This window comes from Ixodes scapularis, unplaced genomic scaffold (genome assembly GCF_016920785.2).
Source record: "Ixodes scapularis isolate PalLabHiFi unplaced genomic scaffold, ASM1692078v2 PGA_scaffold2__306_contigs__length_199485367, whole genome shotgun sequence".
Lineage (NCBI taxonomy): Eukaryota > Metazoa > Arthropoda > Arachnida > Ixodida > Ixodidae > Ixodes > Ixodes scapularis.
In genome coordinates, this window is record NW_024609857.1 from 62,233,313 (window position 1) to 62,246,860 (window position 13,548).

The 13,548-nt window shown below is 44.9% G+C and overlaps 1 protein-coding gene across 2 annotated transcripts in view; it reads right to left on the reverse strand.

Moving 5' to 3' along the window:
- Window positions 1-856: 856 nt before the first annotated feature.
- LOC8040002 (transcription cofactor vestigial-like protein 3) overlaps window positions 857-13,548 on the reverse strand; it is an 85,757-nt gene continuing 73,065 nt past the window's right edge. Inside the window, exons 3-4 of one of the 2 annotated variants that reach the window (XM_002413855.5) lie at window positions 11,644-12,252; window positions 857-1,454 (exon numbers count right to left, since the gene is read on the reverse strand). In XM_002413855.5, the coding sequence (XP_002413900.3) occupies window positions 1,405-1,454; window positions 11,644-12,252 (659 nt within the window). In that variant the 3' untranslated portion in view covers window positions 857-1,404. Of the gene's footprint in view, window positions 1,455-8,945; window positions 9,011-11,643; window positions 12,253-13,548 lie in introns of those variants that run through there. The other variant, XM_042291268.1, reaches the window with a different exon arrangement.

Genomic DNA, 13,548 nt, shown 5'->3' on the forward strand with positions numbered 1-13,548 from the left:
AGCTACACCAAGAGACATTTCCATTTCGAGAGAGTGTGATCAATTTGTGAAGCCAAGAACATCAATAACCATCAGATAGCAAAGCAATATTAAAATCACTGACAGGACTGCGGAAAATGATTTATCATGTTCCCTAACACTCACCTTTACCGTCAAGTAGGGTAGCCATCATCGAGGGAACACGCATCTATCAATGTGACGAAATTGTATACGTTTTATGGTTTGCTTTCCTAGGTAATGTTAAAATGAAGTCTGCCGTTGTATCAACGAAAAAAAAAAAGATATATATATATAAAAATATGAACATTATGAAATTTATAGAAGCCTTAAAACCAATGTTTCGGTCGACGATAAGATCGCCGCCGATATAAAAATCAAATTCCAGGTACGAAGATCACGGCTCGTATCCCTGTGTATGTTGACCTCCATAGCGTCACTCATTCCGAGATATCGGAAGTGGTAGGAGCCAATGCAGATTTTTCGTTGGTTTTCTTTCTCTCCTGTTATCCGCTGTACAGTAATACGGGTCACAATGGAAGGTGTTCATCGTTGTAGCTTACATTAGAGAAAATTGTTACCTACCTGCCTCCACATGCCCCAATACCCACACAACCAGTTATCCAGGAGGGAGAATAGGCATGGGAGGAGGGTTGTGAGGTTTTTGCTCTTCTATCAAACCGATCACTTCCAAGGACTGTCACACATTTTCCACAGTGCTATTACTTTTCACCATACCGAAAAAACGTTCTGAGCTGTGCGCAGTGCGTCCATTTCACGTCTAGACGGAGTGAACATGTCTCGTGTTATTTCGGAGCCTGCGTAAACTCGGCTCCGATAGCCCGGAGAAGCAACGGGACACTTTAAAACGGAAACCACAGGATTGAATAGATTCTTTATGTACAATCTCCTGGAAACAATGAAAAGAAACAAAAAAATAAACACGAACGCTCTGAACCTAATCGTTAGACGAGATGAGCGTGCAACGACGCAGTAGTCTTTCCTCTCCTCCGGTGGGCGTAATCTCTCTAAAACTCAAATAAATAGGAACCAAGGATGAGATGTCAAACCGTCCTACGTCGCGCAGACTACGTATGACACAGATGATGAGGGGCGGCAAGTCCTTCCATCTTGCACATCGGGGTGATCCGCACAACTTGGGCGTGTCACGGGGGTTGGAGGGGAGGGATCGCAAGAGGGAAAGAAGGGGCATGACTCGAGTGTGTTCCGTCGCGGTTGATGATGTTGGCTCCTGGTTCTAGACAGTCGCTGACCGTTCCTTGGGAGCGGGCACTGCCCACGGAGTGTCGCCAGTGCAGGATTGCAGCCACTCCCGATGCCGCAATTCCAGTCCAGAAGGCCGTAAACCGTTGGGTGGCCATCGCCGGGCTCTGCGCTGTTGTTTCTTCAGAACCAGTACAGGTCCTTCCCGGCGTCTTGTACTTGGGTGTCGAGACCTGCGAGTTTTGGACAAGTTGGGTTTTTGAGAGCTTCTCGTACCGGTCAGAAGAGAATTAAGGAGCTACCATACTTTTTTTTTTCTTTTCCAGGATAAACCGGATTTATAACCGAATTAGTGATGTGCACCAAATGTCCGGTATCAAAGGCCTCACTGATTTAGTTAGCTTTCTAAGTTTACATTGACTTCTTCGCCGGTTTATTTGATAATTTATTTATATTTTATAAATTTGAGTTACTGACCATATTAGCACTAGGTGTTCCAAGGGCGTGTATCCCGCGATTTAACAAACATGGTAAACCGCAACATTAAAAATGCCGTTAATTTCAGCTCCACACAAATAATCAGCGTGAGGTTAGGCGCCAGTTTGGATGCTGTTATTGGACTAAAATATTGCGATAGCTACTAGCCACAGCACAAAGAGAAATGCAGCTGTTTACAACCTACATCTATATAGCGAGACGCCATGAGAGATTAGAGAGTTTTAGGGAACCGTTTTTGTACATCCTTAGACGGTACGGCGGGCCCTCCTTTAAGAACTCCGTATTTGCGAGTCCCTGAAATTGTCCCTAAAACTCTCTATTGTCCATTTTGTATAGACGATGTCTCAAGGCGTCTTTCTATGCAGTAACGAAGGACACACAACTCACAAACAGACAAAATAAGGAATATTGTCTATTATAAAAAAAATGAATGAGGTCCAGTAGGTATTGAATAAGGTTTAATACGTAATGTTAGTATTGTGTTTGTTATAAAGATGGTGAAGTCCCACACCACGGATGAGAACAGATCCATACAGGCGGAAAGAGACGTAACAGCATTCCAGCTTTGTAATGGCTCTTAACATGTCCTATGATGGCGCTCCTTATATTTTATTCGCTCAAGCACTCTAAAAGGAGTGTGGCTTTATATTCCAGCAAAACACGATGATAGCCAATAAACGCGAACAACTAAAGAATTTCGTGAAGTAGTGACAAAGCTCAAAATACAGTTTTCCCCGAAAATGGATGAGTTCAAGGACAATGAGCGAGTGAAACGTCACGAGCATTGTCCAACTATCCACATCTTAGTTTTCGGGCATAATCGAATTTTGAACTTGTCATTCGCTATTTTCGTTTCGATGCTCGCAGTGATTGGCAACAAACGCGTTCTGCGGGAATGATTATAGAATGTAGGGCTCGTGACTGACTGTCTTACGAAGTCATTTTCTGCTCAATCCAAAAACTGCACGAGTACGTCTCCTATCGCCAGTTTCATTCATCGCTGAATATATCCACGGCGACAGCAATACAAACCTTCAGATGTCTGCTACGATGTAATCAAAACATTAATGACTGTTTCCTTTTTTTTTTTTACGCGAATATCCGATCGCTTGAGGTAAGATAAGTCGGAAACGCGTCACAAATTCGATCTTACGCTGCGAGTTGATAGGGTCAATCAAATAATGTAAAAAGCGCAACGTTGTGGTCGTCCTTGTGTTTCTCTACGCGTTCTATCGTCGTTAAACCAAACATATACCGAAAGGGCCTAGTGGGCCGAACTGTTTCATGCGTGCTTGCTGTTGTATGTGTTCGTGCCTCTGACTGTAGTCGGACTTATGATGAAACGAAGTATAACGAGGAAAACCTCGCTTCTAACTTTGCATGAACTATCGATGAAAAAGAAACGCGTGAACACTTGATGACTGTACGGACGGTACGATGCCGCAAGACTTATATGAAACACCAGCGGGTGGTTTATATAACACATGGCCTACTGCATGCCTTCACTGACCACGAGCACAGAAGCGTCACACCCAAAGAATGGGAAGAAAAGACCAGCTAATTTGTTTAATGTATATTTGACGCATATCTGTACACTAACTTAGGAGTTGCCGCTAAATTTAGAGGGGGAATCACGTCTTATACTTTTGCGTGACACCTCTCGTGTGACGTTTTGCTTTGTTTTCCTAATTATTATTCCTCAAAAACAATCTGCACAGAAAGTAAAGAAATAAAGCAAGGGCCGGAACAGACATGACTGTGAGCCCGACGTGCCCTGCCCTTCGCCTCCAGCCTACGACCCGCCCGGCGGCTTGAGCCCGGCCTAGCAGCACAGCCGTATATGCAACGACTGCAGCGCGTAGCAAGCACACGCATAAAGCGGCGGCAGCTCCGGCGGCGGCGTCAAGCAGCGCTCGATCGATGGCCGACAGAGCCGGTGCTCGACTATTGGAGCCCGCCGGCCCTGACGGCTGGCCCCCGATCTGCCGAGCGCGGGATTCGATCAGGCGCTGTCGCTGCCCACCCCTCGGAGCCCCTTTCTCTCTGCTCCCTCAGGGTTCGGACGCCGGTTCAGCCTCCTTCGATGGAATGCAGAAGCGGAAGGGGGAGAGAGGACGTTATTGCCTGCAGCGGTCCTCGCCCCAGCGTCCTGCTGCTGGCTCGGACATTGCGGGACGCTGCACTCCGGCGGGTCGAACGGGCCTCGCTTTTCTGCCCGATATGGAAACGGACTGAAGATGTCTACGGGGAGGAGGGAGTGGTGGGAGCGCTCTTGATAGCTCGGTGGCGCTGTTATTGAGGGAATGCCGCTTCGGGATGCGCGCGGTTGGATCGCTGTAGGCGTGATCTGTTGGCATTGATGAATTGGCGACTACGTATGCAGTGGGGAGTTTTTTTACTTTTATTTTGCGACGGCAGCGGAAGATATTTGCAGTTCCTTCTTCTGGCACGGTAGTGGACGAGCCGGTTCATTTTTGACATGGAATAATTCTCAAGTCAGGTAATGTCAGGATGAAGGCGACGGTAGCTTGCCTTAGATCTTACCTCCGAATATATCTACAAAAGCACTGACCAGTGAATAAAGGCCGTTAGTTTAATGATTGCACCAAACGCCAGATAGCATCACAAACGGTCGTAGGCCATGTTTTTAATATAGATGTAAAAGCGAAGGGTGTTCTAGAATACCTATAATCACAGCTTCATTAATCGTATACCGACGTGTAATATCCCGACAATTTCTCAATGCATAAATTGTCAATTAAAACTCTCAAAATGATCGTGCGTTGGTTATTGCATAAAAGGCCCGAAGACGTTATGCCCAAACGAGCATCTGTCCTGGTTTCGTCGTACTTTTTTTCCCTTCTTGTTTAGCTTCTAAACAGCACGGGCATAAGCCTTTTTCACAATACGATGACCGCTTGCAGGTGGAGGTGATTGAAGACCACTGACAACTGTGAACGTCAGAGCCTTTGCTATTGTGATCAAGCGCTTCGCGTAACTGGCTATGCCGGGTGTTTTCTAGACGGCACAAGCGCCGCGCTCGATTTTTTGCACGAAATGGCGTTGGCCTCGACGTTCCCGCAGTCGACACCTACGAAAGACTTGCAAGACACGCGGACAGCGAATGAGTGGCGGCGGGAACTATAACAGTCCCACGCTGTAAAGTATACTTCATTCGAACACCCGGGGAACATGCCCAATTAGACCTTTAACTTAGCCCCAATTGGCTGCTTTTGTTTTTATCATGTTGCGCCGGTAATATCGCAATGCAAAGGGTCGTCGTATTCAATTTAAGTGGTACCTTAAGTTTAATATTTGTATCTTAACGGACAGAAACATTTGTGCTGTATATTCCGATAGTTCTCTTTTGTAGACGTTTCACGAAATTTATTCGCGTACCATCAGAACAACAATGAAAAAAAAAAAAAGAGTGTCCAGGTAATATTTGTTTTGTCTTTTGAACGGGGATGGACGGAATCAAGAACAGGTTGCTCTGCTCTTCCCCAAACACGTGGCAATATGGCGTCAAACGCTATTTAGGAGAGAGGAAAAAAAATCGAGAAAAAGGCGGTTTATTGATTTTGTATTTCATCCTCCTTTGTTTTTTCAAGTTTTCAGCTCATTATAATAGCCGCTACTCTAAAACCGAGGCGATTAGAAACGAGACGGAAGTCCTCGGTACCGAATGAGCTTCTGGAATCATCCTAAAAGGCTTAGTCGTCCCGCCGCCCGAGGTCGTTGTGGATGCCGAGGTTTGCGAAAACTCGTCCGTCAGTGAGTCACCTCACCCCGGTGCGAAAAAGGCGCTCGTACCCAGCCGCCTGTAAGGTATATCCGTTACCGCGCCCAACCGGGCGCGGTGTCTAAACCCCGACCCTCTCGTTCCCCGGCCATCCACTCCCCGTGTCGACGCGGCTCCAGCCAATCAGGAAGGAGGAATGCGGCGTCCCCCAAACATTAATTACTTCCGCCAATCGCGCGGCGTCATCATTTCAGGCCGGGTTTAACGCGTACCTTCTAGTTTCGCCAAGAGCCACGGGGAAAAGGCGTGGCGCTGCGACGCGGGAATGGGGATCGCGCTTCAAGCGCCATGCGGCGGCTAAAACCCAAACTGAGTTTAATTGAGGCTGACGCTCGCTGACGCCGGGAAGAGAATTAGGCACCCGGAGCGGCCGTCCTCGCACGCGGTTCCTTATGCCCTCCTTTAGCCATCAGGTGGTGAATTAAAGCCAGGGATGCCGTGCGGCGCCGAAGTGGAACGGACCACGTAGCTGTCTACTCACGACGCTTGCGTGGGCTGCGTCGCATTAATTTGTAGGCAGAAAGAACCAACTATGCCTTATTATTACTATTTCTATTATCATTATTTGTTTACTAGAATATTACCCATAATGCTATTCTTGTATGAGCTAAGCGCACGTGACGAACCTGCTAAGGGTAATTAATTATTAATCGTCTGTCCAGACCAGTTTATCTATATACAAGAATCCAATGGCTAGAAAGCTCTTGTAAGAAAAACAACAACAACGCTGCTCTAAATAAAATACGCGCATTAATGTGAAGAATGTTCTCATCACAGAAAAGTGAAGCTAGACAAGCATATATACAAAGGCTGAAAAAGAAAGGTGGAAAGTTAATAAATTGTTATGGTTGCGCTTTCTGAAGACTGATGACACTCTCTGCTGAAGTCGGTAACAGGGGGAGAGATTATTTGGAACAGTAAAGTTGGGTCGATGAGTGCACCATATTACCTTTTCTGCTGCTAATTATCTGGCGCTTCACAGCAACACTTTGAGTTGGGATGATGAAAAAGTTGGTGTTGTCCACCTTCTTTAAAAAAAGTACCCTGTACATCTCACTCGAACACAAATTATTTAAGTCCTTTACAAATTTATCTTCTCAAAATGTAACTCAGGTATTACATCGTTACCGAGAGAAGTAGCGAGTTACACGAGCAAGAACGTGTCACTCGCAATGCGTTACCTACGAGTCTGTGAATATCCGTTGTACAGGACCATATAGCGACTCCTCTTGGTTGTGTGATCATCGAAATTTCGGCATTGTTTCGCCTATCTCTCATATTTAGGCAGCATTTAACATTCATATTTCAGGGCAATTGCAACATCGCTTGGACTGGTGCAATAAAAAAGAACCACCCAAGGGAGGCGGTAGTAGCGTACGCCTCTGGAGACGCAGTTTAAACGGGCACTAAAGGGGATTCTGCGATCGTCTGTTCTTTTTCGTAACTGATTTTACCGAACCTAAGCACCCTAAAACTTCAAAAATTACAATCGCACGACGCCGATTTTCTTATTAAAAACGTGATGAAGGGTCGAGACACACCCCCTTCTGAGCGGATGGGTGCTTGTCGGCCATCGTTTTCACGAATGCCCAGCAAGGTTATAATTGCAACCACGCCTTTAAAATAAATCATTAACAATTTAAATCCTCAATAATAAATAATCCCCCATTTGTATTGAACACTGATAATTTTTCTTAATGGTCCCTTTGACACAGACTACTACGGAATCAACCATAATCAAGGAGCGATTTTGTCCGCGTTTCCGGAAAAACCTTGTATACAAACCGATATTATCAGGCTTGTTTTATAAGCTCCGTGCATTTAGGAAAATAGAGAAAGCGAACGAAATGGCGCGAAGAAAATCATCTAATATACGCACGAAAGAATAAACACAGAGGACGGAGCACAAAACGCGACGTATCTTATGTATATGACCCTTACCATCACTCTCGGTTTTTAATGAAAAAAGAATTAGAGAAGCGTTTGTATAACTCTCATATGAAGTCACTTTACAGTTGTTTGGTACATTATTTGATGTCATTGCTTTTTTCGACAAATTTACTTCATCTTTAAATAAATCGACCTCATTGTTAACGAAGGGTACGGGCATCCGCCTTATTGTTTTCTTATAATCTAGCTTGCAGCGAAAAATAAATCACCGGGTCAACACTCTTCGCATAAAATAACAGCCAAAATACGTTAATTGGGGAAAACTACATTCTAGTTTAATTTCTATAGATAGGTTCCTCTGTGAAATGGTTGCTACGCGACGACGTTTCGTCATGTCAAGGGGACCTACCAAAGCGGAGAGGACAGGGTGATATATAGCAGGCACTTGCAAATCTGTTCTGATAACAAAAATACCTTTGTGGAACATATCTGACACACTAGAACGCCTGCTTTTCTCCTTAAAACCCTTCTAAAGTGTGCTTTTAAAGTGCGATCTAAGATGCAATATCATTTTAGTTTGACTTGCTGGCATACAAAAGTTCGTTATTATTCTCAACTGCCTGGAACGTTTCGAACTAAAAACATTCCCTTGACCCAATTTCCAGGATTTAAAAAAAAAACAAAAAAAAACAACAACAAAGGGTATACATTAGAACATTTATAATCTTGTAGCCTTTATGGAAAAGCATTGTTATTGTACTAAAAGAGTTCAAATATGTTTTACAACGGGAGTTTTTAACTAATTGGATGCCAAAATGTGAGCTACCAGAATAAAAATTGTTTCGAACGCGACATTCAAGATGGTCCAGTGTCAGTGCATTTAAAGCTATTTGTTAAACTAATCATGCAATATACTTTATGTAAATTAAGTTATGTAACCGTAACAGTCTTTTAGCCAGTTTGTTTATATTCCTCTGTAGAAAAATGTCATATTCTTTATTGGGTCTGCGAAATGATGAGCGAGCTTTTCTCCGCTCAAAATTTCCCCGATGAACATTTTTTTTTGTGATGTGACTTGGTAGTCAGTATATTTATATACAATTTACGCGTTAATAATCAACTTGATTTGATTGTAGACATCTTAAATTATCAACAGCGCGATATTCCGGTAGAAAGTCATTATTACGCAGAATTAATAATACTCGTATCGCAGTCACCTCACTTGAGACTCTTTGGTACAAACCGAACGGAAGCAAACGGCTTGGTATTTAAGCGCAAACCATTCATCTCCACACCAAAACAGACAACGATTCACCCATACGAGGTTGCACGTGTTAAATGGTTAGTAAGAAAACGGCCACTCAAGCGCGGGCTCCACTGCTTGTTAAGCGCCCGCAATGGGGGCACTACCACCACCCAAACCAAAGAAGGAGCATTGTCAGAAGACCATCGTGCATTTTTCGCTCTGGTTAGGGCCAAGCGGCCGGTCGGTTTGGGGACGGAGAGAACCTACGGTGTTCGATGCCGCAGTGTTTCACCGGTAAACATGCATCGCTTGGAACTTGTACAACTCCAGCATGTAGCCTCCGTTGTTGGGATCTGGACACAGCGACCCAACCCCCTGTTGGAACGCTCCCAGTTGGCACAAGGGGTTGGCAACACTTGGGCTTAACGTGGCGGAACATCTTATGATCCGCTACCTCTGTCTTTTTTCTTAACTCCGACCTCTCTTAGATTAAAACATCTAAACTAGTGCTCACTGAGGTCTCGAGGAAAGTGGTGCGACTTTCGAGCATGACTAAGAGACAACTTCATACTCGAGCGCAAGCTTCGACAAAAATGCTGTAGAGGTGCGGAGTGGTTTGGACTATGGAGTGAAATCTTAACACTCCGTGCCCACAGAGCCTTTTCGCCGAAAGTTCTTTCAAACACAGGGAAAAAGCTTTATTTAGTCGTCTGCAAGGGTCGATCCTGGTTGATCTTAATTTTTATTTGATTTTTGCGTTCACTCGTTGGAATTGTTTTTGGCATTGTTCTTCTGACAGCAGCTCTCACTTTAGTACCAATGAGAAAATAGACGAGTTATATTTTCTGCACTGTCGCGTTTTCTCAGAAACAGTTCGTAAGAATTTATGAACCAGGTGCTTTCACGAAGCACCTGGTCCATAAACCGTTGCCGAAGGGCATCCTGATGTATTCATACATGCCAAAAGGGATAAACATTGCAGTTTTTATTACGTCACAGGGTTCGACGGGAATTTGGTGGTAAGCCCTCACCGGCATAATGTTAGGCTCTTTTCGAGAAAACGCGAGGTAGCCGCGACGCCTTCACAAGCAGGAGTTCTCATTTATGTAGTATAATCGATGCTCTTTCTTTACTTTTTAACACAAAAGAACCCCGAGTGTTTCATAGTATATTTTGTCATTAAAGCATAAAACTCATAGATTAGAGTTCTTTGTTTGATATAAGCAGAAATTGTAATTGAGATAACCCATATGAAAACGTGCTGAACTGAAGCACAGGGGTCGAACTGTATGAAACTAATCCGGTTCCCCGTTTCGAGCCTTTTGCTCGTCAATTTTTTTTGTAGAGGTTTTTCAGTGGGATATTTACTCAGTTCGTTTCCAACCGACAAACGGATAAACGTTTGCACTTAGCTTCAACGGTGATGAAACCGATAACTGCAAAAGGTTAATAAGCTGATAGGAATAACCAATTGGGATGAGGTAGCATCGGCTTTATTTTCCACACAAGAGAAGCTTCACTTTAAATGAAGAGCGTTTCATTTGTATAAACATTTGGCTATTTCGGACCAAGGTCCTAAACAGCAAACCACAGCATCAGACCCAATCATTTACACCAATCGAACGCAAGGAGGTTCTACGAAGGGCTGTCAAACCCTGCAAACATTCTATTGTTCTGCTGCACACCATCTGGTGCAAATAGAAAATAAAACCACATACCAATGACAAAACGCGTACTCTGCTATTAGTTACCATAATCATAAGATATAGTTCAGGTTATTGGTACTGGATTAGAATAGGACCGAATGAAACACATAACTTCCAATGCAAATTATACATAACATTTCTTCATCTGATAGTGTTTGGCACAGGGGTTTCAGCACGCCCAAACTTCATGATGTCTTTAAAATTTACACAATTAGTGCCTAAAGAAAACTTGCATATATTTATAAACGTTGGAGGCGTTGTTTACATAGTTTCCGTAGAAGCCTTCATTAACGTCGCCCCGCCATGGCTATACTGCAGTTTTCCTCAACATTTCTAAAATACCTGCTGCGTCTAAACACAAGGTTTGTGAACTTTTAGTTACTATTTTCGACTTCGCTCTCCATGATCACATAGGCTAAAAGTGAGGGCCTGCTTTGTAAATTTCCCTACGAGTCCTGTTTTCCTAGTAATATTACGATCTATAAAAGGTGCGAATTAAAAAGGGATTTCAAACATCGCAGTGAACGTCAAATCTCCATTGCGTGTTTCTGGACAGCAGAATGCACATAGCTGTTATTTTCACAAAAGCCTTGAGAGCTTGCTGAGAGCATCTAAAGTTGTCACTCAGCATGTTGCAAGCGCGTTGTAGATGAAGGGTTTGTGGAGCATAACCGTTCGCATACTTAAGGCTGGTTCACACATTTATGGCTGAGTGTGCTCAAGTGCGGTGTGTTTCCTCGCAACCACTCACAACCAGAGAAGACGCTAGCACAGTGGCACCATCTATGAGACAGCCTTGGAACACCCTCAACTTGAGTATATATTTGCATATTCTTTTAAGCATCCTTCCTTTTAAGCATCCTTCCCTTCATCCTTTTAAGCATCCTTCCCTTCATCCTTTTAAGCTTTTAAGCATCCTTCCTTTTAAGCATCCTTGCTTTTAAGCATCCTTCCCTTGAAATAATTATGACAGTGTTGTAACTTCGAAGCAGTCAATTCTCATAGGAAGTGCATAGGATTTGATGTCGAAATTACTGCAGATCCTTCCGTCAGTAATACGCAGTTTCAGGACTACCTGGTATAGATGGCGCCAGTGTATATCAATGTGTTCTCTCACCGTAAGTGGTTCTGAGGAAACGCAACGCGCACGATCGCAGTCAAACGCAAAGGTGTGAACCAGCCCCCGCAGTATACCATCTCTAGACGAAACGAATCAGAGTGAACCGTCATCCCACCAGAAAGCCGTAACTTTGGTGGTCAGAATAGAAAGGCCTCGTTACCTGTCATGGCGGCCGCCGCGGCGCCCATGGAGCCGTAATGGGGGCCCCCGTAGTTTCCGTCCACGTGGCCCGCGATGTTTCCGGCCAGCTGGTCGTGATGGTAGCGACCGGGAGTAGCGGCAGCCGCCGCCGCCCACGCGTCGGCAGTCTTGTCCAGTGCCGTGCACGTGGCGCTGACGGGCGTCAGTCTCGAAGACCTAACCGACGGCTGCAGCAGAAGCGAGCCGTACTGCTGCGTCCCGAACCGGTGGGACCCTCCTGCTGCCGCCGCCGCAGAGTACGCGAGCTCGTGCATCGCCGACGATCGGTACGGCGCCGTCTGCGGGGCAGTCAGTGCGTAGTGCCACGGGTCGTTTTGCAGGCTGGCGTGCAGGGCGGCGGCATTGGCCGAGGCCGCGGCCGCGTGGTGATGGTGGTGGTGGTGATGGTGGTGGTGCGGGTGGTGCGGATGGTGCGGGTGGTACGGGTCCGCCGAGTACAGGTCTCCGGGACTGGCGCCGCCCGTCAGCGAGTTGCCGCCGCCCATGATCGGGGAGTTGGACGCCGAAGGCTGCTGGTTGCAGTTCCAGAAAGACGCCGGGAAGTTGCGCTGGGACATGGGTGGCGTGTCTGCAGAGGGGAACAAAATAGCCGATTGGGAGCTGCTCGCGATATTAGAGATTCGTTCATTTGCTCTGCTATGAACAACGATGACTTGACCTGACTGCGTCCCACTGTTTTTGCGGTGCGTTAGTCCGATATGCCGGAACCTATAGCCCGTAGTAGAAGACGATGGGCGAACCCGCCCTCACCACCGACATTGAAGTGGTATTGGTGGAAAAGACAGGGGTGTGTTGTTTGTCTTGGTCTGAAATTAAATGGATCTTATTGAAGCAGTCTTTACATTAAAACAATGGCCGCCCTTATGCAGCAATGTCACTGCAAGCTTTCTCTCGCGTGCAAGGAACGAAGTGAGTCTTTACAAGGCACAAACTTCCTGTGTGAACGTATAAGACAAAAAACTAATCTGACTTATAATGACATCAGATATGCTTGCTCATGTGCGATGTCCGCAGTGCCGCACAAATTGAGGGGAAGGAAGGAGGCAGGGTGCGGAGGCTTTGAGTTACACGATCTGGGCCTGTGATAGTGATTCTCAAAACTGGTGAGATGGAATGTTGTATTGCATTTCATGCGTTCTGTCATATTCTATGGTAAAAACAGAATGCGGGAATTCAGAACTGAACGACTCCTCGACGGGGCATTGCTCACCAAAATTAGGGCTGGCCTCGATTGAAAATTTTAACCCGATTAATCGGCACCCTTTAATCGGTTAAATACTCGGTTTTAGTCATTCCCATCTATATTAGTTTTTAAAAAGTCAAAATTTTAGTTATGCATTTTCTATGAACATAAGATAAATGGCAACATTTACAATTTCAGATTTTAAATAAAATTGGGTGTGTAGTCGAGAAAAAGTCAAAAGATTCCCACTTACGAATTCTTACCTCAACCGCAAAAGCAAAGGGGTTCGTTGATAGTTTCCGGCGATAGCGAACTCCTTTTATTGTTTACAATAACCTTCGCTGTGCTAAACAGACACTTGGATGGCGTTGAAGTGGCTGGGGCAGGTATAAAGTTCTTCACTTGTTTGGAGTCACAAACTTCACCCCTACAGTTTCCTTTAGGCTAAAATTTCACCTAAATTTTGCCTTCAAACATGTGCATTCGTAAGGTACGTTGTTGGGCTAGTTGGTTTATCTTAGTAAAACATATAAAATAGCGCATATAAAATAGCGCATATAAAATAGCGCCTGTCCTGTTTACTTCTTGTCCTTGTTTCTGTTGCGCTATTTTATATGTTTTACTAAGATGTGTATTCGTCCACGTTTGAGTAGTGAAAGCAACACATTTTTACTTTTTGTT